Source organism: Camelina sativa, chromosome 8, assembly GCF_030686135.1.
Source record: "Camelina sativa cultivar CO46 ecotype springtype chromosome 8, ASM3068613v1".
In the NCBI taxonomy this organism is placed as follows: Eukaryota; Viridiplantae; Streptophyta; class Magnoliopsida; order Brassicales; family Brassicaceae; genus Camelina; species Camelina sativa.
The window spans coordinates 1,784,050-1,805,584 of NC_141887.1; the positions used below are offsets into that span (position 1 = coordinate 1,784,050).

A 21,535-nucleotide genomic window follows, 5' to 3' on the forward strand; every position below is an offset into this window, starting at 1 on the left:
TCAAAACATATGGATTTTGAAATAATATCTTTTATCATTGGATTTGAATCCTTCTATTTTTTACACTTTCAAATCCATTTAAAACATAATGTGAATTGAAATCCAAAATAAATCATTAAATGAATAATATGAGATTTTAACAAGTATTTATAAATCATATAACCAATAACACATAAGTTTGATAAGTATTTTAAAATTATTGATTGAATAACATATAATTTTTATTTGGATTTCCAAATCCATTAAAATCATAAAACTAATAATCTCTGCTTAATTTCTTCAGTACAACAAGTGCACAACTAAAAGATGATTTTCTCCGGTATGGGCCAACCTAAGGCCCAAAACCGGAAAACTGCTTGCCGTTTTTCTCAAGCTTGCTGTCGTTTGTGTTTCATTTGTTAGTACATAAAATACGCAAACGGCACCCATTTACCTCTGTACTAAAAAAAAAAAAAAAAAAAAGGTACAAATTCTGCATTTCCAGTCGACGCCGGCTTGTTCATCAATCAATTCATCTACTTCGCCGTCTTACACGGTGTAAATCAAAAATGATGCGTTCCATTGACGTCTACGTCAAAACCATAGCCCCTCCCATCCGTTCAATTCTCTTCTCGATCTTTACCTCTAAGCAGAAACCGCCGTCGCTTTCGCTTCCGTTACACTTCGCTTTGCGGTCGTTTTCCGATACTCCCTCTCGAAGTTTCTCCAATGTCCTACCGATCTCTAATTCTCCGGTTTACGGGATTGGAGCAAATCGAAACCTCGGTTATCACTTCACTGCGAGGGCTATCTCTTCGTCTTCGTCGACGACTGCCTCCGTCGCTTTGGTTCAGCCGCAGCAGCAGACTGAGAATCCAACGGTGGTTGATGATGAGAATCGTGGAGGCTTAGAGGTGCAACATTCTATTCCTGTACGAGCTTATTTCTTCTCCACTAGGTATTACTTTTTCCCCCAAAATGTTGTTTCATGTGTGAAGGTGATGCGTTTATGTCATAGCGGGAATCATGATCGGATTAGGAATGTGATTATCTAATCCTCCATTGATTAGTGATGGGTGGATTTCATAGTTGAACCCTTTGTATATGTTGGTTCACGATCGAAGCTTAGAGAAGTGGATGTATTTGCCAATGCGTGTGTTTATAAATGTTATGAAGTGATGATTGGAACAAGCCTCTTTATATCTTCGTGGATGTAATTTTTTGCAGCGTTGATTTGAGAAGCTTAATTGAGCATAACAAACAGAACTTCATCCCACCTACCTCGCGTATGACTAACTATGCTGTTCTTAAGTTCTGCAATCATTCTGATCCCACTGTAAGTTGGAGCTTTAACTCTTTATTCAGTTTTATTGTGAAATGTTGATTGTTCTATGGATTGATATCTGATTTTTCAGGGCACTAATGCTGGATGTATAAGTGGGAGTGAGTGTATTTACATGGTAGTGTATCAGTATGGATCGATTGTGTTATTTAATGTACGGGAACACGAGGTTGATGAGTATCTTAAAGTGGTGGAGAGGCATGCTTATGGTTTGCTTCCTGAAATGAGAAAAGATGGTCAGTTTGCGCTTTTTTTTTTTTTTTTTGCTGTGTGCTGTTGGAAACTTCCGCTGTGGTGCTTAATTTCATATATTTGGTTCTGTAAAACTGCAGAGTATGAAGTAAGAGAGGATCCAAATCTGAACAAATGGATGGAGGGAGGACTGGATGTTATCATGTTGCAGTTCTTGAATATTGATGGGATCAGAACCATAGGCAGTGTTCTGGGGCTTAGTATTGCTCTCGATTACTACGAAGGGCAGGTAACCATGTCAAATCCATACAGATATTTTGGATTGTGAAGAATTAAAAAGAAATAACCGTGGGTGAGCGCAATCTGTTTTTGTTAGGTTGATGGTATAGTAGCAGAATTCACTGACATAAACCGTCGGTTGGAGAAAACAGGAACGTTTACAATGACTAGGAAAAAGCTGTTCCAGTTAGTTGGAAGGGCTAATTCTAATCTGGCTGATGTGATTCTGAAGCTTGGTCTGTTTGAGAGGTAAAGAAGTCGAGAATGGATGCCTGTCTTGACTAGTTTTGTGGATAGTTGTGACTCACTTTAGTTTTGGGAAAATTTCAGGTCAGATATAGCTTGGAAGGATGCGAAATATGGTCAGATATGGGAGTATCTCAGAGATGAATTTGAACTGACACAGAGATTTGGAAACCTTGATTATAAGCTGAAGTTTGTAGAGGTATTATTATCATCTTACACTATCTCTTTCTCATGATCGATCTTAGTCATTTTGTGTCGAAAATAGTACTTATTGGTGATTTGGTTTATGCGAAATTTGCAGCACAACATTCGTTTCCTTCAAGAAATACTTCAGAACAGGAAATCAACTTTCCTGGAGTGGCTAATCATTATACTGATTAGTGCAGAGATCGCGATTTCTATGTATAACTTGGCTCACACATCCTTGTGATTGTCTTCTGCCATGTCTTAAGCATATTCATATTCTTTATTATGGTTAGAAGTTACAACTCTTCTTCACGATGTAAAGTGATAACATATCTCATAAACAATAAATGAGTTTAGGAGTTAGGATTAAGTTTGTTACAGACTCCACCGATCTCCCTCTGCGTTTATGCGCCTGCTTCTTTATTGCTTCTCGCCAGTCCAACCAGACTTTTTTTTTTCTTGTCTCCAGTCCAACCAGACTGACTTCTTTATGCATAGAAAATCATTTTTGTCACAGTTGCAAGTCTTCTCTCACTTTAGTTTCAGTTTTGTTGTTATATCAATTAAAGTATTAATCTAAAAACTACTAGTAAGTAAAGTGTCTGTGCATAAGACAAAGTTAACAAAAAATTTATCTTCATTTGTTCTGAACATATTAAAAAAAAAATCTTTGAAATAAAAACAAAAGATATAGAGAAATGTTTTTTTAAAGTAAAATAACGAGTTATTGCAAAAACAAAAAGAAGAAAAATGTAGAGAAAATGAAAGATATAATCAAAGGTGACGACGAAATAAAGAGACCATGCAAAATAGTTTCGACTTGTGAGAAGTCACCGATACAACATAAATATCGAATACGAAATAAAGTTCCAAGGAAATGATAAAGGTACACACACGACTGGTCCTCAAGATCAAACAAGAAGCATGCATTATGATATAAGAAAAAACTAGAGAGACACGCCATTGGATGGGGCACCATTATTAATGGTCATCATGGAGGATCTAGGGATGTATTTTCGAGCCCAAACATGTTTTCCATTAATGATGTATTTGGTCCTGGTTACCTCATCGCTTACAATCTCCGGTATCATGGCGGCAGAATGTAACACCATCTTTGCATACAGCGCCTGCTCATTCCCTTCTCCTGGTGGCATGATTATCGCTTCTATTATCTCCCCAAATCTCCTTCAACACACCAAACACATACACACTATACCATTTAAGCACTATCAACTATATATCTATATAAATGCATAGCTCAAATAAATGGATTCAGTATACCTGGTGAAGTAGGCATGCACTTCTGCTTCAGTGATTGGGTATCCTCTAGAAAATGTGAGGAAGACAGTCCTTTCGTCTTCCCTTGATTGCTCATCCTCAGAGAATATTGCACCAACATTTCTTGTTCTTGTTGTTTCTTGTTGTTCACTGAAGAACTGGCTGCTTGATTCAGGCCTACGAACAGCTCTGTTAATACTCAACAGCTTCATCATCTCTATCGCCTTCTCTGCAATCTCCTTGTTATTCATCTCAGCGCGCACGCATATATCCTCAAAAGCTGGGTAACAGATGCTGTTTAAATGCTTCTTCATAGCAAGGAGAATGTTTTCGCGGTTCTGGTGGATGACTTCGAGAGTAAAGTACCCTCCAGACATTCGCGTGATCAAAGGTATGGTAGAGGAGTTGATGTTCATCCCGGTGCTGGCGACAAACGATGAGAAAGTGTTGTAGGGCAAGCAACTCAGACACATCATGACTTCGTCAGCCACGGAGTTGGTGAAATAGTCCGGTAAAGAGACAAGATTCACGATTAGGTGCATGAGGATCCGGAGACCACTTTTCTCGAGATAGAGGAGAAAGCTCATGACCTGAAGAGACTGGCTAATGTCTCGCCTTAGATGGACGACGAGACGGGTGAAAAGTGCTCTGTCAGACTTGTGGAAAGCATTGAACTCCTCTCGCGTCACGGACACTGAGGGTGAGGATGAGGATGAGGAAGCCATTGATAGTATTCTTGGCTATGCTGAAATGAGTTTATTGGGTTGATAAGTGTGATGACTGATGAATTGATATATAGAGGAGATTAAAAGAGAGTGTTTGATAAAAGGAATCTACTGAAATATGGAGAAATATATTTCTGGTCACACATTTTATTCTTTATAATTTTATTGAGACATGAACCAACTGTATATTCCCTAATTTTTCTTTATATGTAATCTTTATACCTTTTTTACTATTGTTGGGATAAACACCAACGTCACACATCGCAAGATTAGAAAAGAAGTTTCTAATATATAAGTCAAGTACGACTCTAATTAGTACGAGGCCTAGGACGGAACCCAATACAAATATTCGTGCAGGCTTGACCACTTGGACCCAAAACAGACAATATCATAATAATAAGAGAGTTGGTTTGGACTTAAAAAATTCAACAATTGGTATCAGAGCCTAAGTTGAAATAAGTGTACTTAGAAAGTGGGTATGAGCTAATGGTAGGTGTGAGAGAAGCCCTTCAATGTGGCACAATAAGAATGATACCTCAAGAATATCTCGCGAATAAGGGATACCGAGTCAATGGTGACAAGATTTCGCTGAGGGGGAGACATAATGTTCGTGGTGCTTGGTTTGAGGGGGAGTATTGTTGGTTTATATCCCAAATATCCCAACGTCGTACATTGGAAGTTTAGAAAAAAAGTTTCTAATATATAAGTCAAGTTCAACCTTACTACTAGTATGATGCATTTTGGGAAAGAACTTAATAACAAATAAGTGTGGGCTTTACCACATCTTCGTCCCAAAATGGACAATATCAGACTAATAAACCTAACATTTACTGCATGTCAGGTTTAGTAATTTCATTTTTCCATCTTATTTTGTTTTCTGTCTACTCGTTAATCTTGTATTATTGTTTTCAATTCATTAATAGTTTATATATATGGTTTACATACATGGCCCTCCTATCAAACAATTTCTTTTCTCATGTCATTGTGACTGTACATGTGTGATCTCCATCCCCATACTCATGGCTACTATTAATTTCTTGCGAGTAAAGCAAGGACTAGGAACTTATTATTGTCTCTTGTTACTAATTTGGTACCACTGTCGATGCAGTCAGTGACCTCCTCCCCTTCTTCTTTGATTAGTAAAATCCATTGCGCATAATTTTTTTTAACCTTCCAATTTAATTAAGGAAGATCGAGAGTAATGTTCACAAAATGTAATGAGCCTATATGATACTCAAGAAGATTTTCATATAAGGGGAAATATATGAAGAAAAGTGCGATTTGTTCCATATAATATGAGAAAGGAGATGAAAGAAGGAACTCCACAACATTCATATATAGTCAGAAAATGTCAGCCAAAACAAAACATTCTCTTATTCACAGAGAGATGATGTCGTTGGTGTAGAAAATAATACACAGAAAAAAAAGATATAAAAGTTTTGAGTTCATTTACAAGAAGATGGGCTTCCCATTATTTTATCTATCGATCCCTTCAATCTTGTCTTCCACCTGCGAGTACAAGTCCTTGAGCTTCTCAATGTTTTCTTCTGAAGTATCCCAGTAGCCACGACCATTGGCCTCCAAGAAAGTCTGAAGCATTTTCCTAAAGGAATTGGGATTAGTGTTCATGAGACGGTTAAGCATCTCCTCGTCTTTGATGAAAGTTGTGTTGGCCTCCTCGTAGACCCAGTTGTCTACTTGACCGGACGTTGCACTCCATCCGACGGTGTTGGTCAGTCTCTTCTCTATCTCCCGAACTCCTTCGTATCCACTTGACATCATTCCTTCGTACCACTTTGGATTCAGCAGCTTTGTTCTTGCGTCCAGCCTCACTGTCTCAGACAGTGTCCTCACCTGCCATATTCAAAATGTACGTAAGGAATGTGTTCAATATCCAACCAAACTATAGTCCATAGACAGTAAATGTATGAAGACTACAGAGAAAACTTCACTCACCTGTGCGTTTGCAGTTGTAGTGTCAGCAATGTAGGCGCTTGGTTTCTTCTTATCCTTCCGCAAACTCTGAACCAGGTTTGTTGGGTCAGAGTCGAAGTAGTGGCTCACATCAGTCAAGGAAATCTCGGAAGAATCCAGGTTCTGGAACGTGACTTCTGCGGTACTAAGAGCCATCTCAAAGACCTGTTTCTTCTCAGCCATTCCTGCTCCAGGAGCATCACTATCAAACGCAAACGATTTACGGCTCAGATACATGTCCTGAAGCTGTTTCTCATCGTTCCATGAAGAGTTCTCAACAGCAAGATTGATGTTGGATGAGTAAGACCCTGAAGCGTTTGAGAAAACTCGTGTAGCTGCCTCTCTAATATCAATGCCAAGCGTCTCTGCTTGTTCCAACGCGTGCTTCCTCACAAAGTTTTGTTCTACTGGCTCATCTAGCTCAGCCACCATCTTGATAGCACGGTCAAGAAGGTTCATCTGTTGAAACCATTCAAGAAAGAAGCACCATGAGAGACTAACCAACAAGAAGCTAAATGAAAGAAGAGTGAATGCTTTGATCTATTTTACCTGGTTGATAAAGAGATCACGGAAGACACCAGAGCAGTTAACAACAACATCGATCCTAGGCCTTCCTAGCTCTTCTAAGCTCACAGGCTCGACACGGTTGACCCTGCCGAAGGTATCAGCAATTGGTCTCACACCAACCATCCAGAGAACCTGCCCGAGAGACTCCCCATATGTCTTGATGTTGTCAGTTCCCCAGAGAACAAGCGCGATTGTCTCGGGATACTTCCCGTCGTTTTCGAGCTTCTGTCTCTCTACCAACCTGTCTACCACAATCTTGGCACTTGCCATTGCTGCAGTTGTAGGAATAGCCTGAGGATCTAAGGCATGGATGTTTTTACCGGTTGGTAAGACCTTAGGGTTTCTAATAGGATCACCTCCAGGGCCTGGCTCGACGTACTTCCCTTCCAAAGCTTGCATTAGACTCCCGAGTTCGTTGTCCATGACCACCAACTTCAGGCACTCTCCAAGGAAAGCAAACACTCCTCTGAGCTTGTCTCTATTCGCCCGGTAAAACTTTGTGTTGGACAAATACTCAACCCATGGTTCATTGATTCCAAACCCAAGAATAGAGGTTAGCTTGTCAGACACATCCACCACCTGTCCTTTGCTGTTTGTCGTTTTTTCCACAAAGGCTGAAACTGCACCACGCGAGGCATCAGTGATCTGCTTGAGAAGCTCTACATCGCTCAAGATACCCTTGTCACTTCCTCTGTAAACATCCTCTATTTCCCTTCCAACACACTCAGCTAATATAGAAGGAAGAGATGAAATATCATCTTCCGGGCGATCTAGAGCAGCAATGTTGACCAATGTGGCCACAGCTTCCATGGCAGATGGAGGCTCTCCAATGACGTGAAGCCCGCAAGGCAAAAGCCTTGATTCAATCTCCATAATCTTGGAATACACTTTCCCAACCACAGAGTCTCTCTCTTTAGTTGACAACTCCGCCATTTCATCTGGAAGATCCACATCCTTGTCAAGATTGCATTGCTTAGCAGTGCTGATGATGGAACTGACAATCTGTGGACCTCTCCCTGTGTCCTTCAGAGACTGGTAAGATGATATCAGCTCGCTCAACTGCTTCAGCCCTTTGTATAGACCAGCATTCTCAGCTGGAGGAGTCAAATAACTGATGGTGTTGGCGTAACTTCTCCTCTTTGCGATGGTAGCTTCAGAGGGATTGTTGGCTGCATAGTAGTACACATTGGGAATGTTACCGATAAGACTGTCTGGAAAACAAGCATCGCTCATTCCCACTTGCTTCCCGGGCATAAACTCAAGTGATCCATGTGTTCCAAAATGAAGTACTGCATCAGCTTTGAAGATCTTCTCTACATAAGAGTAGTAAGCAGCAAAACCATGATGAGGACTGGCTGATTTGGAGAAAAGCAGCCTCATGGGATCACCTTCATATCCAAACGTCGGTTGGACGCCAATGAAAACGTTACCGTACTCTTTGCCAAACACCAGAAGATTCTCTCCGTCTGAGTTCAGGTTCCCTGGAGGTTTCCCCCAGTTTTCTTCCAAGGCATTGGCATAAGGAGTGAGCTCTTGGTACTCGCGGACTCCCATTTTGTAAGCTACATTCAGATTAGGACTGCTAAATTGAGCCTCCTTGTCATGAATGATGTCTTCGATAAGGGTTTCTGCATTCTCAGGAAGTCCCTCAACATTGTAGCCATCTCTCTTGAGGTCTTTCAAGACTGAGTAGATGGAAGCAAAGACGTTGAGGTAAGCTGCAGTCCCTACATTTCCTTTATCAGGTGGGAAACTGAAAACAGTGATTGCCAGCTTCTTCTCAGTCTGCAATGAAGCCAGAGTTGATTCATGAGAACATACATTACAACATTGTTGAGAAAGTCATCAAGTAGTGTGATTAGGGCGAGTAGTAATACAATACCTTAGTTTTTCTTTTGAGCTCACCCCATCGAATCGCCCTGATGCAGAGCTGCTCCACTCTTTTGTGGAGAGCATGTGATTTCCCTGTAGCAATTGTAAAACCTCTTCCATAAGAAAACATTCCCACAATAGTAATGTAATGACAATTCTGAAATATGCAATATGTTCATAAGTGGGACTAACCTGTTCTAGGGTCACGACCAGCGAAAACGATTGGCTCCATGGCTCCATCAAGCTCAGGGAGGGCAACCTGCAGTGCCACCTGGATAGGATGCAGACCAAGTGTGCTGTTTAGCCATTCCTCAGTTGTCTGAAACACCAGTGGTACTGCCACAAGGTAAGGAACATCAAGCTTCTTTAGGGCTTCGATAGCCCTGGGATGATCCTGCCTTGCAGGTCCACCAACTAGAGCAAAGCCGGTCAACGAGACAGCAGAGTTTATAATGGGCAGTTTTGTCACCGGATCTACGAAATATTTCTCAACGGGGCCAGAGAAATCCAACCCTCCTGCGAAAATAGGAACAACCTTAGCACCTCTGGCCTCAAGCTCCATGATAACAGCCACATAGTGACTATCATCACCGGTCACAATGTGACTTCTCTGCAAGACCAAACCCACAACTGTTGCATCTTTCTTCTTGAGTGAGTCGTTGGTGTCCCTTCGAGTGTCATACCAGTTCCAGTATTCCTTCACATCGTCGTACATGGTTGGTGCAAGAGGATGCCAGATTCCAGTGCCCAAGAACAAAACTGGATCAGAATACTCGATCTTGACACCTTTCAAAGCCGGGACATAAGATCCAGAAATCATCTTAACAAAATTCTGAAGATTATCAGGAGACCCTCCAAGCCAGAACTGTAAACTCAAGATGTAGAGACGAGCATCTTGAGCCTTGTCACTAGGCAAGTACTTCAAAACCTTAGGCAATGTCCTAACAAGCTTCAACATACTATCGGCAAAACCAGCAGAGCCTTGTTTCTTTCTCTTGAAGAGTTGGAAAAAGGGAGACTTTGACTGACCTAATTGAGACATACTGAAAGATCCGAGTTTGTTCAGTCTCATTACCTCAGGCATGGAAGGGAAGACAAGAACTGCGTCCATCCTGTCTCTCTCCTTCTCGACAGCATCTTTAACCTTAAGCGCCAATTCCTCGACGAAGATCAGAGAACCGATGAAGATGTTGGCGTCTTTAAGATCTTCGCAGAAGCTGTTGTAAGTGTTCTTGTCTCGAAGCTCCTCAACCAAGTACCCAACGACTTCGTAGGATGCGAATCTCGAAGTCTTGTTGAGGGTTTGGACTGCCTCAGTGAGAGATGACTGGTACTGAGCCTCGAGGACTACGTAGACGATTTTCACCGTAGGAACGTTGTCTCTCTTGATCGGAACAATACGGCGGACCTCTTGGTTCGTCTGTGTGAAGAGGCCGTTTCCAGAAACCGCGGATTTCACCTTGAAGAAGGACTTGGCTGGTTTGGTTGATCTGTTTTTCTTGCGGAGGAAAGAATGTTTGGTACTGTTGGAGAGCGAAGAGAGATGCTCTGCTTTAGAAGTGGATAGAGTGAATGGAGAATACACAAGCGAAGCCATTTTGTTATGGCTGCCGGATTCTCCAACAGTTGTAATCAAAGAGACGAGGATAAGAGAGGAGATTGAGAATTGAGGGAAGAGATCTCTCTATCTCTTCTGGTTTAGTCTGGTTTGTGTCTTACACACTTGAGTTCTTCTGCTACAAAAGCAACGCTTCGGAAGAAGGAACTAAAAAAGCAGCGATGGTTTTGAAGGTAAGTGGTGGGAGGGAAGGACACGTGGACACACGAGGGGGACTCTACTTGTGAGGTCGAGTTTGGTTGGATGTATATCCGCTTAGGACACAATGAGATGGACTTTGCTGCCTTCTGATTGGCTCATTGAGATTTCTATTCATATTTCATGGTTTTTAGGAGTGTAGTAGAGATATTGGAGTGATTTATTATCTTTGTTTTTTAGTGGATAAGTTTATGTTGCTGTCTCGAGATGATCGTGCTTGCGGTTTCAGCCATGTAAAAGATTTTTTTCCTATGACGACACTATTTTGGGGTAGCCGGTCCAATCCGGCCCGCACAAAATATGTATAGTTTTTTGGTTTAGTTTGGTCCAGTCTAATATTTGTCCACTAGTAATTTTTTTTTGGTTGTATTCACGAAAAACACATATCAAGACCAAATAATAAATGCAGAAAAACAAATAATAACTATAAGACTCATAAGAAATAAATCTTAAAAATCAAAATTTTAGTTGTAAACGTCTAGAAATGCATTGATGCAATTAAATTTCATCATCATCATCCAAGTTTGTTTATAAAAGATGGAAGTGAAATCTTATCAATTTCACCATATAGTATTTTTTAAGATTATAAGTAAATGTAGATGGGCATGTAGTATTGCAGTTTGTACTACATAGTCGTCACATCACATTTGAACATCCTTCTGTTACTTACAACTTGTAATGAAACTTAAGTCTAAGGTTTCAATCTCACATTATAATATATTTAAGTTGACTAGTAGCTACGGTTAGGATTAAACGAATGACAAATCTCTTTGATTCACGATTTCATATGATGATAATGAAATATGATTTTTTCCCTCCAAGGTCGAGTTTCTCCTTTAAGGTTTCAATTTTTCTCCCTGCCTTTCTTTTCCTTCTAATATTATAAAGGGTAGAAAGGTTTAGTTGATTTAGGCTCTTGTAGTAGGCTCATCAACCTAATTTAACCCAAGGTAGGATAGCAAAAATGCTTCTTGCAAGTTGCAATTCGAACCAACACCAATTTGGTGATAAATGATGTTTGGCTGCAATAGGCTTTTGGTGCAGTCTGTAGTATTTAACTATTTAGTGTGTCCAACCTAGTCTGGTTCGAATAAGCCACCCATCGTACATCCCACAGGTGACGTTAGCACACACAAAAAAAGGGTCAACCTTGGGAGTGTGGGCTAACGTCATGGGCGTGTGGACTTGTGTCATGTGTTCTAAACATAATTAAGGTCCAAATACTTAAAACTGATTATTATAGTTGTAAAAAATACAAGCGGCGTGTTAAACTAGGTGATTAAAAAATTGTTACGGACTAAAAAACTAAACAATGAAATCAACGAAACGGATCGGTCGGGTCTAAGGTTGACCCTTGAACCGCAACCAGAACCAAGTGGTCACGTTTTTGCCCATACGGATACGGTCCGAGTCCCTTGGAAATTGGAATTATCAGAACGAAAAAAAAAAAAAAAACAGAAAAGTCGAACAAAAAAACAAATAGAAACAAAATTTGATTTTTGATTGGTATCAGAAATTCGCAGCGAAGCAGAGCTCTCTTTGTCTCTCTCGATTGATCTAAACAAAATATCCCCTAATCTTGGGTTCTTCCAAGAGATTGACAAAGTCCATAGCTTCGTCTAAGTGGACAAGGGGATGCCTCTTATTCATCGTCTGATGAGGATTCCCAGAAGAAACCACCTCATGAATCTTCTTCTTCTTCTTCGAAAACCCATAAGAAATCGAACGGAGGAGGCAAGTGGTCGTGTGTCGATTCATGTTGTTGGTTCATTGGCTGTGTGTGTGTCACATGGTGGTTTCTCCTCTTTCTTTACAACGCAATGCCCGCCAGCTTTCCTCAGTATGTAACGGAGCGAATCACGGGTCCTTTACCCGACCCGCCTGGTGTGAAGCTTAAGAAAGAAGGTCTTAAGGCCCAGCATCCCGTTGTGTTCATCCCTGGGATTGTTACTGGTGGGCTTGAGCTTTGGGAAGGTAAACAGTGTGCTGATGGTTTGTTTAGAAAACGTTTGTGGGGAGGTACTTTTGGTGAAGTCTATAAAAGGTGAGCTCAAATTCTCACTCTTTTATCTTATATATATTGGGATTTGGGTTGGATCTGATGAGCTCACGCATTTGCTGCTTGCTTCTTACTCTTTATAAGACGCTTTTTAGATGTGAAAGGCTATCTTCTTTTAAGAATGGTGTTTTTGTTGTATTTTGTGTTTGCGTGTATGGGAACGTAATTACCAAATTTGGGTTTGAAGCTAAGTCACCAAGGGAATGAATACATTTACTTTTGTTAAATTTTAGATCTTAATATTGCACCTGCCTTGTGAATTTCAAGTCATTTTATTACCAAATCGGTTGCTAGACAAGCTGTAGATTCCGTTGATAACAAGTTGTTCCCTTACTGTCAAGTTGAGTGTTGCGTATAGGGAAGTAGTGTTTTATGTTTCTGTTAGGAATAGAGAAGTTCCGAATACATCTGTGAAAAGTGTGCTTAATTTAAGCTGTGATAGAGGACTGTTGCTTTATTAGTCAACTACGCACATGTACAATTAAAGCTAGTTTCTTTTGTGTCTTTCATTAGCTCAACGTGCTTTTCTCAAATTATTTCTGATAACTGAATATGTGATTTTCAAAGTTTTCAACATCTGAGTCTAGTTATATATGTCTCGAATTTCTTTCATCTTTTTTCTGTTATCAATCTATGAACTCCTCTCTAACCTGCTATAGATTACTTTTTATAAACTATCTTGTGGGCTACATCTGTTTTATTTGTTACGATCTGCATCTTTCTTCTTTTTTCTTTGCTATGTTAGAGATGGGACAGTGTTAGTATCTTAACTAACTGATGATCTCTTTGATTTAGGCCTCTATGTTGGGTGGAACACATGTCACTTGACAATGAAACTGGGTTGGATCCTGATGGTATTAGAGTGAGAGCTGTATCAGGACTCGTTGCTGCTGACTACTTTGCTCCTGGCTACTTTGTATGGGCTGTGCTGATTGCTAACCTTGCACATATTGGATATGAAGAAAAAAACATGTATATGGCTGCATATGACTGGAGGCTTTCGTTTCAGAACACTGAGGTTCTTTTCTCATAATTCTTTCTATTGTTCTGGTTGATGCCACGTTTCTTTCTTCATCACTTACGGTTTAAATTTGTTTCTTGTTGAACTAATAGGTGCGTGACCAGACTCTCAGCCGTATGAAAAGTAATATAGAGTTGATGGTTTCTACCAATGGTGGAAAAAAAGCAGTTATTGTTCCGCATTCCATGGGGGTCCTGTATTTTCTACATTTTATGAAATGGGTTGAGGAGCCAGCTCCAATGGGTGGTGGGGGTGGGCCAAATTGGTGTGCCAAATATATAAAGGCTGTAATGAATATTGGTGGACCGTTTCTTGGTGTTCCAAAAGCTGTTTCTGGGCTTTTCTCTGCTGAAGCAAAGGATGTCGCAGTTGCCAGGTATTGAATATCTGCTTGTGCTTAAGATGATAAGAACCTCTCGAACTCAAATTTATGCTACTACTAGTACTAGATATCAATTCTAAGAACAGTGCTTTATTATAGCTGCTATAATATTGACGTTGGTTGATTATTTTTGCTGCCTGTGAAGTTGGAACTCTCTTGAGAATTTGATAGTGATAGTTAAGAATTAAGATAGTCGAGTGATAGAGTGAACTAGGATACTTTCAGTTTCATGTAAATAAATGTCGAGTTGGTATGTATGTACTATATTATTTATATGATTTTACTGTTTTCAATGCTGTACTCATCTTCTTTTTGAGCAATAATTGCCTAACTTAATACTAATAACTTTCTTTGCAAGTGCGACAAAGAAATGCCTGATTATTTTTAGGCAAATTAAGTATAGAACTACTTGAAGAAATATTGAAAGTCAGCGTCTTATCAGTTTCTTAGCGTTGACGAAAACACTCATCATACTGTCATGGAGGGCACTGAATTTTGCTCTGGAAAGTGCTTGAGCTTCCATGCTTACATTCTTTACCAATTAATGTTACTTTATGTGTCTTTAAATCTTCCTGTATGTTCAGCTATGGTCTTTAATTTCTGCTTAACTACAGAATCGTTGGATTAGTTAGACTTTTAGTCGCTTGGTTGCTTAATAGAACTTTACTGTCTTTGAAATTGCAGAGCGATTGCTCCAGGGTTCTTAGACACCGATATTTTTAGACTTCAGACCTTGCAGCATATAATGAGAATGACACGCACATGGGACTCAACAATGTCTATGTTACCGAAGGGAGGTGACACAATATGGGGCGGTCTTGATTGGTCGCCTGAGAAAGGCCACACCTGCTGTGGGAATAAGCAAAAGAGAAACGAGACTTGTGGTGAAGCAGGTGAAAATGGAGTTTCCAAGATAAAGCCTGTGAACTATGGAAGGATGATATCTTTCGGGAAAGAAATAGCAGAGGCTGCATCCTCTGAGATTAATAATATTGATTTTCGAGTAAGCACATTTAAATTGTATAAACCATGTACCGTTTGTGATGAGGTGATGAATAATCTATACATTTTACTTGGTGAAGGGTGCGGTCAAAGGTCAGAGTTTCCCAAATCACACCTGTCGTGACGTGTGGACAGAGTACCATGATATGGGAATTGCAGGGATCAAAGCTATTGCTGAGTATAAGGTCTACACTGCTGATGCAGTTATAGATCTACTACATTATGTTGCTCCTAAGATGATGGCGCGTGGTTCCGCTCATTTCTCTTATGGAATTGCTGATGATTTGGATGACCCCAAGTATAAAGATCCCAAATATTGGTCAAATCCGTTGGAGACAAAGTAAGTGGTTATTTTGATATAACTCTATGCTTGACGCATTATGAGTCATTTATTTTCCGTCAACTTAGATATGGTTTTAGGCTCCAAATCTAATAAAGCTATCTGAGTCTTAACTTGAAAAGGCTTGGTCAGTTATATTGAGGTTCCAAAGTTGATAAAGGTGACACTTGCTTATAGAAGCAGCTGAAAGGTGGCTTTGACATGGCAAATATATTAATTGGCTGAAAACCCCAGCCTTATTACCACCTTCTAGTTTAAAAGGAGTGTAGTAGACTCTCTTTCACTTTCTGGGTTTTACCAGCAATAACCTGGAACTAGCCGGAGCATCTTATATGTATTTGTTGCTCAGTTAATCATCCTGAGACCTGAAATATAATTGTTCTCTATCCCATTAGGATCATCATTTATCCTCTGGCTAATTTATTAAAATAAATACTCAGTTTGGTTTGTTCTCCTGTTTCAGATTACCCAATGCTCCTGAAATGGAAATCTTCTCATTGTACGGAGTTGGGATACCAACAGAACGAGCATACGTATACAAGCTTAACCAGTCTCCTGACAGTTGCATCCCGTTTCAGATCTTCACTTCTGCTCACGAGGAGGACGAAGATAGCTGTCTGAAAGCAGGGGTTTACAATGTGGATGGGGATGAAACAGTACCGGTCCTAAGTGCCGGGTACATGTGTGCCAAAGCATGGCGTGGCAAGACAAGATTCAACCCTTCAGGAATCAAGACTTACATTAGAGAATACAATCACTCTCCGCCTGCGAACCTGCTGGAAGGGCGAGGGACCCAGAGTGGAGCTCATGTCGATATAATGGGAAACTTTGCGTTGATAGAGGATATCATGAGGGTCGCCGCAGGAGGTAACGGGTCTGATATAGGACATGACCAGGTCTACTCTGGCATATATGAATGGTCCGACCGAATAGACCTGAAGCTGTGAATATCCTGATATCTTAAAAAGCAGTCAGCATTTGTGAATCCAATACTTGCAAGAGAGATCATCATCATCAACAACACCATGATGCTCAAGTCAGAAGAAGACTGAGAATGATAATTTGGTGATGAAGTATCCTCAATACCCCTTCATTATATTCTTATTGATGTAAATTATACAATCCTCCTATTTGATGTTTGGTCCCTCAGAAAACGATAATACGAAACTTGCTTCGCCATGTTATTTTATCATGTCGAAAGCATCACTTTATGGGTTACACACGAAGTGTAGAGAATGTGATTCAAACTAGTAGAAGTGTAGAATTTGTTTGGAATTTGATGATTAAAGTTAATTCTGAAATGCAACCAGCCAATGAACCATTCAACTACGTCACTTAAGGAAAAAGCTCGTTACCACTTACTTACCCATGCCCGGAGTAGTCAAGTTGGGGAATGCGATAAGTTGAAGAGTGGAGACGTGGCTTAACCTGGTCCCTCTACTGCGCAGTCTTCTTCTTAATTCAATCCTCGGAATAAAACAATCAGCTATTCATTCAGCTTCTCCTCTCCAACCAAATATATCCTCTAAGCTCTCTCTCTCTCTCTCTCTCTCTCTCTCTCTATCTCTATTCTCCCAATCTCCTCAAAATTCGCGGCGGAGAGAATTATAATGGAGCTTAGCTTGAGCACTTCCTCCGCTTCTCCAGCGGTTTTGAGGAGACAAGCTTCTCCTCTGCTTCACAAGCAACAAGTGCTCGGCGTTAGCTTCGCTTCCGCGCTTAAACCTGGGGGACGAGCTCTCCGATTCCCTTCCCGCCGTCCGCTTCCTCGTCCCATCACTTGCTCCGCCTCAACCGCCGAACCAGCCTCCGGTCATTTTTTCTTCTTTTTCTCTTCAGATAGTTTTACTGCTGAAAATTGATTTCGGTTTGGGTTCAAGCAAACGAACGAGTTTTTGAAATAAAAATAAGAAACCTGTCAATCAAAGTTCTGAGAATTACACTTAGGTTAAGTTCACTCTGTATCTTTTTTTGGTTGATTTGGTTCTCTAAACAAAATCGCTTTGCTATGTTTATGCCAATAGAGGTGAAGAAGAAGCAGTTGGATAGGAGGAATGACGTGAGGAATATAGCAATCGTAGCTCATGTTGATCATGGCAAAACTACTTTGGTTGATTCTATGCTTAGGCAAGCTAAGGTAACAGTTGCAAAAATGCAAATAATGGCATTGGGTTTGTTCTTTATCCAACATGAGAAACTTTAATTTTCGTTTTCTTATAAACCCTTAACATTATTTTTGCAGGTTTTCCGAGATAACCAAGTCATGCAAGAGAGGATCATGGACTCAAATGACCTTGAGCGTGAAAGAGGAATCACTATTCTTAGCAAAAATACCTCCATCACTTACAAAAATACTAAAGTAAATATTATAGATACTCCTGGCCATTCTGACTTTGGGGGTGAAGTGGAGCGTGTTCTGAACATGGTTGATGGAGTTCTTCTTGTGGTAAAATATGTTGCTTCTCTCAATGCTTTATAAGAAACTTTTTTTTGTTCTGTATTTCTCATTTTCCTCTCCTCAATTTCTTAGGTTGACTCTGTTGAGGGACCTATGCCCCAGACAAGGTTTGTTTTAAAGAAGGCTCTTGAGTTTGGACATGCTGTTGTCGTGGTCGTTAACAAGATTGACAGGCCTTCTGCTCGTCCTGAATTTGTTGTCAATTCCACATTTGAACTTTTTATTGAACTGAATGCTACAGATGAACAGGTATTGTTGATTTGGGTTTGTCTATTCCTTGTGTAGTATATTTTCGTGAGACTAATCTTAATGATATTTTTGTGTGGAGTGTAGTGTGATTTCCAAGCGATATATGCTAGTGGGATTAAAGGAAAGGCGGGACTTTCTCCAGATGACCTTGCAGAGGACCTGGGACCCCTGTTCGAAGCTATAATCAGATGTGTACCTGGGCCAAATATTGAAAAAGATGGTGCACTGCAGATGCTTGTGAGTTATTGTGATTATCTTACCTTCGTTTCATGTTTTATGTGTTTTCCAGTTAGTGCCAAAAAGCTATCTTGCATATATAGTCTCTCACCAACTAAAAGCAGTCACTTGCTACAAGCTTTTAAATCCAAGAAACTAATGGCACTCTGAAATAACGAAAACAATTTGTGGCTTGAGTCTGGGTTCATACCCGGTCAAATTGATGAACTTATCATATTATAAGTAATAAGCCTTCTGGTTTACTGCACTGGGATATTCCTCAAACCAAAATGTTAAAGAAATTTCAGTGAACCAAACAATCTAGTTGAATAGATTATTCACTTGTATGCAACTAACATGTTTTTTTTTGTTCAGGCCACAAATATTGAGTATGATGAGCATAAAGGACGCATTGCCATTGGAAGACTACACGCAGGGGTACTCCGCAAAGGAATGGATGTCAGGGTAACACTTTTATCAATCTTGAACTTATTCCTATGTTATGGGACATAAATGATGTGGGCTCAAATAAAAACTATCCCCTTAAGTTTCTAAATTCGTTAGATCTTGTGATGAAATACGTTGAAGACGTAACTGATTGGGGGATGACCGCAAAACCTTACGAATCAGCAAGAATCCAATACGAACTCACCAACTTCTTGCAGAATTGATATGGTTTATAGTAGACTTATTGCGATATAACTTTACAGGTGTGCACTTCTGAAGATTCCTGTAGATTTGCAAAAGTTAGTGAGCTTTTTGTATATGAGAAATTCTACAGAGTACCTACTGATTCAGTGGCAGCTGGAGATATTTGCGCTGTATGTGGCATAGACAACATTCAGGTACACGTATAAGCATGGATAGTTTCAGCCACTTGTCATTTTTCCTTTTTATTGCTAATTGAGTTGTAACGTATTGGTTTCCTTGCATACCCTTAATTTACAGATAGGGGAGACTATTGCTGATAAAGTACATGGGAAGCCTCTACCTACAATCAAAGTAGAAGAGCCAACTGTGAAAATGTCCTTCTCTGTAAACACCTCTCCATTTTCTGGTCGTGAGGTATGTCGAGTCATGGCTGATGATACTGTCATGAGTCTATCTCCATCTTACTCTATTTTCCATGAACGCATAGCTACAAAATATTAAGAGGGAAGTCATAAACATGGATGAATTATCTTTCCTTTTGTGTAGGGGAAGTATGTAACGAGCAGGAACTTACGAGATCGTTTAAACCGTGAACTTGAAAGAAATCTAGCTATGAAAGTGGACGATGGTGAGACAGCAGACACATTCATTGTAAGTGGACGTGGTACACTACACATTACCATCCTGATAGAAAACATGTAAGTACTTCACTGGCCATCATTCCTTTCATATTTCGAATTGATAGTAGCTGAACGGTAATATGTTCCAGGCGAAGAGAGGGATATGAATTTATGGTAGGGCCCCCGAAAGTTATCAACAAAAAGGTTAATGATAAAGTGCTGGAGCCATATGAGGTAAGTTTTGGACTGACCTACTAGTTTTCTAGCAAAGATATTAGCAGCAACTTATAAGACCATGATTTCAATTTGATTTGAATATCCTTGCTTTCATTGTCTGCTCACTGAAAAGAACTTTTGCTTCGTGAATTGTTTCCCAAACGCCCTATCTAACTTCAAAATCCACTAATTCAGATAGCAACTGTTGAAGTACCAGAGGCTCACATGGGGCCTGTTGTTGAACTTCTTGGCAAAAGGCGTGGACAGATGTTTGATATGCAGGGTGTAGGGTATGTATTGTTTCTCTTGCCATCTCTTTATTTTATATGCAAGTTTCTGAGTGCGCATAGTTTCTCCTGCCTCTTGATAATGATTTTGTGTCAAGACTGCTCGTTTTAATGGTAAGGAACATTTTAATCGTGGTGGGAACAAACTGATTAAGACATGTTTTGGTAATGTCCTTTGGTTGCTTATAACAGCAGTTTGGTCATATTAGCTGACTGTAATCACCATATGAACATGAGCAAGACTTGTTACTGCTTTTAAAACCTTTTGGTCAAACAGCGTCATGAAAATGCTTTCCTACAGCTGAACTGCATTTATACGAGAACAAAACTACCTGATGTCATGTTAATTTCTCATTCAGTAGTGATTTTTGTGTGTATGTTTTTGAGGCGCTTGAGTGTTGTTTTTCCAAGTAAGCTGCTTGGTATATCTACACTTTGCAGCTTTTAAGATTAATCTAACTATGCATGTGAATCCTGAATGACAGATCCGAAGGAACAACCTTTCTGCGGTACAAAATCCCAACACGTGGACTTCTTGGATTGAGGAACGCAATCTTAACAGCTTCTCGAGGGACAGCTATCCTTAACACTATATTTGACAGTTATGGACCTTGGGCTGGTGATATTAGCACCCGTGATCTGGGTTCGCTGGTAAGTTGGAAAGTTGAGTTAGGTTTCAGGAATTAGCAAAATCCTTATAATTAGATTGTTCGAAAATGGCCACAAAATATGAGAAGTAAACTTTTGATGAAGCATATACCATTTTGGTAGTTTATTTGTGGTTTCTGAATAGGAAAGTGGGTCTTTCAGGTTGCCTTTGAAGATGGAACATCAACATCGTATGCTCTGGCGAGTGCGCAAGAGAGAGGGCAAATGTTTGTAAGTGCAGGAGTGGATGTATACAAAGGTCAGATAGTTGGTATCCATCAGAGACCTGGTGACTTGGGCCTAAATATCTGCAAGAAGAAGGCAGCAACAAACATACGGTCCAACAAAGATGTAACAGGTATTTCATATATATTTATATATCTTATTAACTTGTGAAAGTTTCAGTTTCATATGCTCACAAATCTCCCTTTCTCAATTACAGTGGTACTTGACACTCCCTTAACTTATAGTCTGGACGACTGCATCGAATACATTGAAGAGGATGAACTGGTGGAGGTAACACCTCAGAGTATTAGGATGTGCAAGAATCCTAAAATGGCAAAGAAAGGCAGGCAGTAAAAAACCCATTTTTGCAGCTGGGTTTGATAGAAAATTGAAACGTTTTCTGGAAGAAAAAGTGAAAGCTAGTTTCTAGTGTTATTTATAGGCTTTGTTTTGATGATTATACTACATAGTCTTATTCTTTATAGCAAAGGGTGAGTCCTCGTGTAATCCAATTAATGTTTTTTTTGGAAAAACACCATGCCCTTTGATCATTGGAAACATAAGTTGTAAAACCTCTAAACTTACCCGTCGCAAATATGGTTGCGTAAAATGGGTGAAGCCTTAGTTGAGATGCATTCAAGCATGCCTTTGTCTAACTAACTGGTATCGTGTTAAAGTAAGTGTAGGCTAGCTTTGCAATAAAAT

The 21,535-nt window shown here is 39.9% G+C and overlaps 5 protein-coding genes across 5 annotated transcripts; 3 read left to right on the plus strand and 2 right to left on the minus strand.

Annotated features, from left to right (window-relative positions):
- The first annotated feature begins 433 nt into the window (after positions 1 to 433).
- On the plus strand, positions 434 to 2,611 carry LOC104705617 (protein RETARDED ROOT GROWTH-LIKE). Its single transcript, XM_087461900.1, has 7 exons — positions 434 to 937; positions 1,207 to 1,315; positions 1,395 to 1,557; positions 1,654 to 1,802; positions 1,890 to 2,041; positions 2,123 to 2,237; positions 2,340 to 2,611. Exons 1-7 carry the CDS (start codon positions 549 to 551, stop codon positions 2,466 to 2,468), a joined length of 1,206 nt encoding a protein of 401 aa, XP_087318026.1. The 5' UTR covers positions 434 to 548; the 3' UTR covers positions 2,469 to 2,611.
- Positions 2,612 to 2,977: 366 nt separating this feature from the next.
- On the minus strand, positions 2,978 to 4,268 carry LOC104709120 (uncharacterized). The gene is made up of 2 exons (XM_010425782.3): positions 3,506 to 4,268; positions 2,978 to 3,409 (listed from the first exon to the last, which is right to left on the minus strand). Exons 1-2 carry the CDS (start codon positions 4,225 to 4,227, stop codon positions 3,172 to 3,174), a joined length of 960 nt encoding a protein of 319 aa, XP_010424084.3. The 5' UTR covers positions 4,228 to 4,268; the 3' UTR covers positions 2,978 to 3,171.
- A 1,267-nt stretch (positions 4,269 to 5,535) lies between these two features.
- Positions 5,536 to 10,689, minus strand: LOC104709121 (magnesium-chelatase subunit ChlH, chloroplastic). Its single transcript, XM_087461375.1, has 5 exons — positions 8,833 to 10,689; positions 8,651 to 8,733; positions 6,751 to 8,553; positions 6,184 to 6,660; positions 5,536 to 6,081 (listed from the first exon to the last, which is right to left on the minus strand). The coding sequence occupies exons 1-5, from the start codon at positions 10,235 to 10,237 to the stop codon at positions 5,704 to 5,706; spliced, it is 4,146 nt and encodes a 1,381-aa protein (XP_087317501.1). The 5' UTR covers positions 10,238 to 10,689; the 3' UTR covers positions 5,536 to 5,703.
- Positions 10,690 to 11,784: 1,095 nt separating this feature from the next.
- On the plus strand, positions 11,785 to 16,561 carry LOC104705618 (phospholipid:diacylglycerol acyltransferase 1). Its single transcript, XM_010421655.3, has 6 exons — positions 11,785 to 12,500; positions 13,311 to 13,533; positions 13,629 to 13,912; positions 14,603 to 14,921; positions 15,001 to 15,260; positions 15,724 to 16,561. The coding sequence occupies exons 1-6, from the start codon at positions 12,277 to 12,279 to the stop codon at positions 16,205 to 16,207; spliced, it is 1,794 nt and encodes a 597-aa protein (XP_010419957.3). The 5' UTR covers positions 11,785 to 12,276; the 3' UTR covers positions 16,208 to 16,561.
- LOC104705619 (putative elongation factor TypA-like SVR3, chloroplastic) lies at positions 16,543 to 21,486 on the plus strand. Its single transcript, XM_010421656.3, has 14 exons — positions 16,543 to 17,072; positions 17,285 to 17,397; positions 17,503 to 17,706; positions 17,791 to 17,967; positions 18,052 to 18,204; positions 18,559 to 18,648; positions 18,894 to 19,028; positions 19,132 to 19,248; positions 19,381 to 19,532; positions 19,604 to 19,688; positions 19,866 to 19,960; positions 20,443 to 20,608; positions 20,768 to 20,963; positions 21,048 to 21,486. Exons 1-14 carry the CDS (start codon positions 16,871 to 16,873, stop codon positions 21,182 to 21,184), a joined length of 2,022 nt encoding a protein of 673 aa, XP_010419958.1. The 5' UTR covers positions 16,543 to 16,870; the 3' UTR covers positions 21,185 to 21,486.
- Positions 21,487 to 21,535: the final 49 nt, after the last annotated feature.

Bases quoted from the DNA above. Each gene is read 5' to 3' on its own strand.
- LOC104705617 (XM_087461900.1), top strand. From the start codon at position 549: ATGATGCGTTCCATTGACGTCTACGTCAAAACCATAGCCCCTCCCATC. The intron at 1,316-1,394 runs GTAAGTTGGAGC...CTGATTTTTCAG, and splicing joins GCAATCATTCTGATCCCACT to GGCACTAATGCTGGATGTAT. The intron at 2,238-2,339 runs GTATTATTATCA...CGAAATTTGCAG, and splicing joins ATAAGCTGAAGTTTGTAGAG to CACAACATTCGTTTCCTTCA.
- LOC104709120 (XM_010425782.3), bottom strand. From the start codon at position 4,227: ATGGCTTCCTCATCCTCATCCTCACCCTCAGTGTCCGTGACGCGAGAG. The intron at 3,410-3,505 runs GTATACTGAATC...GGTGTGTTGAAG, and splicing joins GTGCATGCCTACTTCACCAG to GAGATTTGGGGAGATAATAG.
- LOC104709121 (XM_087461375.1), bottom strand. From the start codon at position 10,237: ATGGCTTCGCTTGTGTATTCTCCATTCACTCTATCCACTTCTAAAGCA. The intron at 8,734-8,832 runs GTTAGTCCCACT...CAATTGCTACAG, and splicing joins TGGTCGTGACCCTAGAACAG to GGAAATCACATGCTCTCCAC. The intron at 8,554-8,650 runs GTATTGTATTAC...GCTTCATTGCAG, and splicing joins AGCTCAAAAGAAAAACTAAG to ACTGAGAAGAAGCTGGCAAT.
- LOC104705618 (XM_010421655.3), top strand. From the start codon at position 12,277: ATGCCCGCCAGCTTTCCTCAGTATGTAACGGAGCGAATCACGGGTCCT. The intron at 13,534-13,628 runs GTTCTTTTCTCA...TTGAACTAATAG, and splicing joins TTTCGTTTCAGAACACTGAG to GTGCGTGACCAGACTCTCAG. The intron at 14,922-15,000 runs GTAAGCACATTT...TACTTGGTGAAG, and splicing joins TTAATAATATTGATTTTCGA to GGTGCGGTCAAAGGTCAGAG.
- LOC104705619 (XM_010421656.3), top strand. From the start codon at position 16,871: ATGGAGCTTAGCTTGAGCACTTCCTCCGCTTCTCCAGCGGTTTTGAGG. The intron at 19,249-19,380 runs GTATGTCGAGTC...CCTTTTGTGTAG, and splicing joins CTCCATTTTCTGGTCGTGAG to GGGAAGTATGTAACGAGCAG. The intron at 20,964-21,047 runs GTATTTCATATA...TCTCAATTACAG, and splicing joins GTCCAACAAAGATGTAACAG to TGGTACTTGACACTCCCTTA.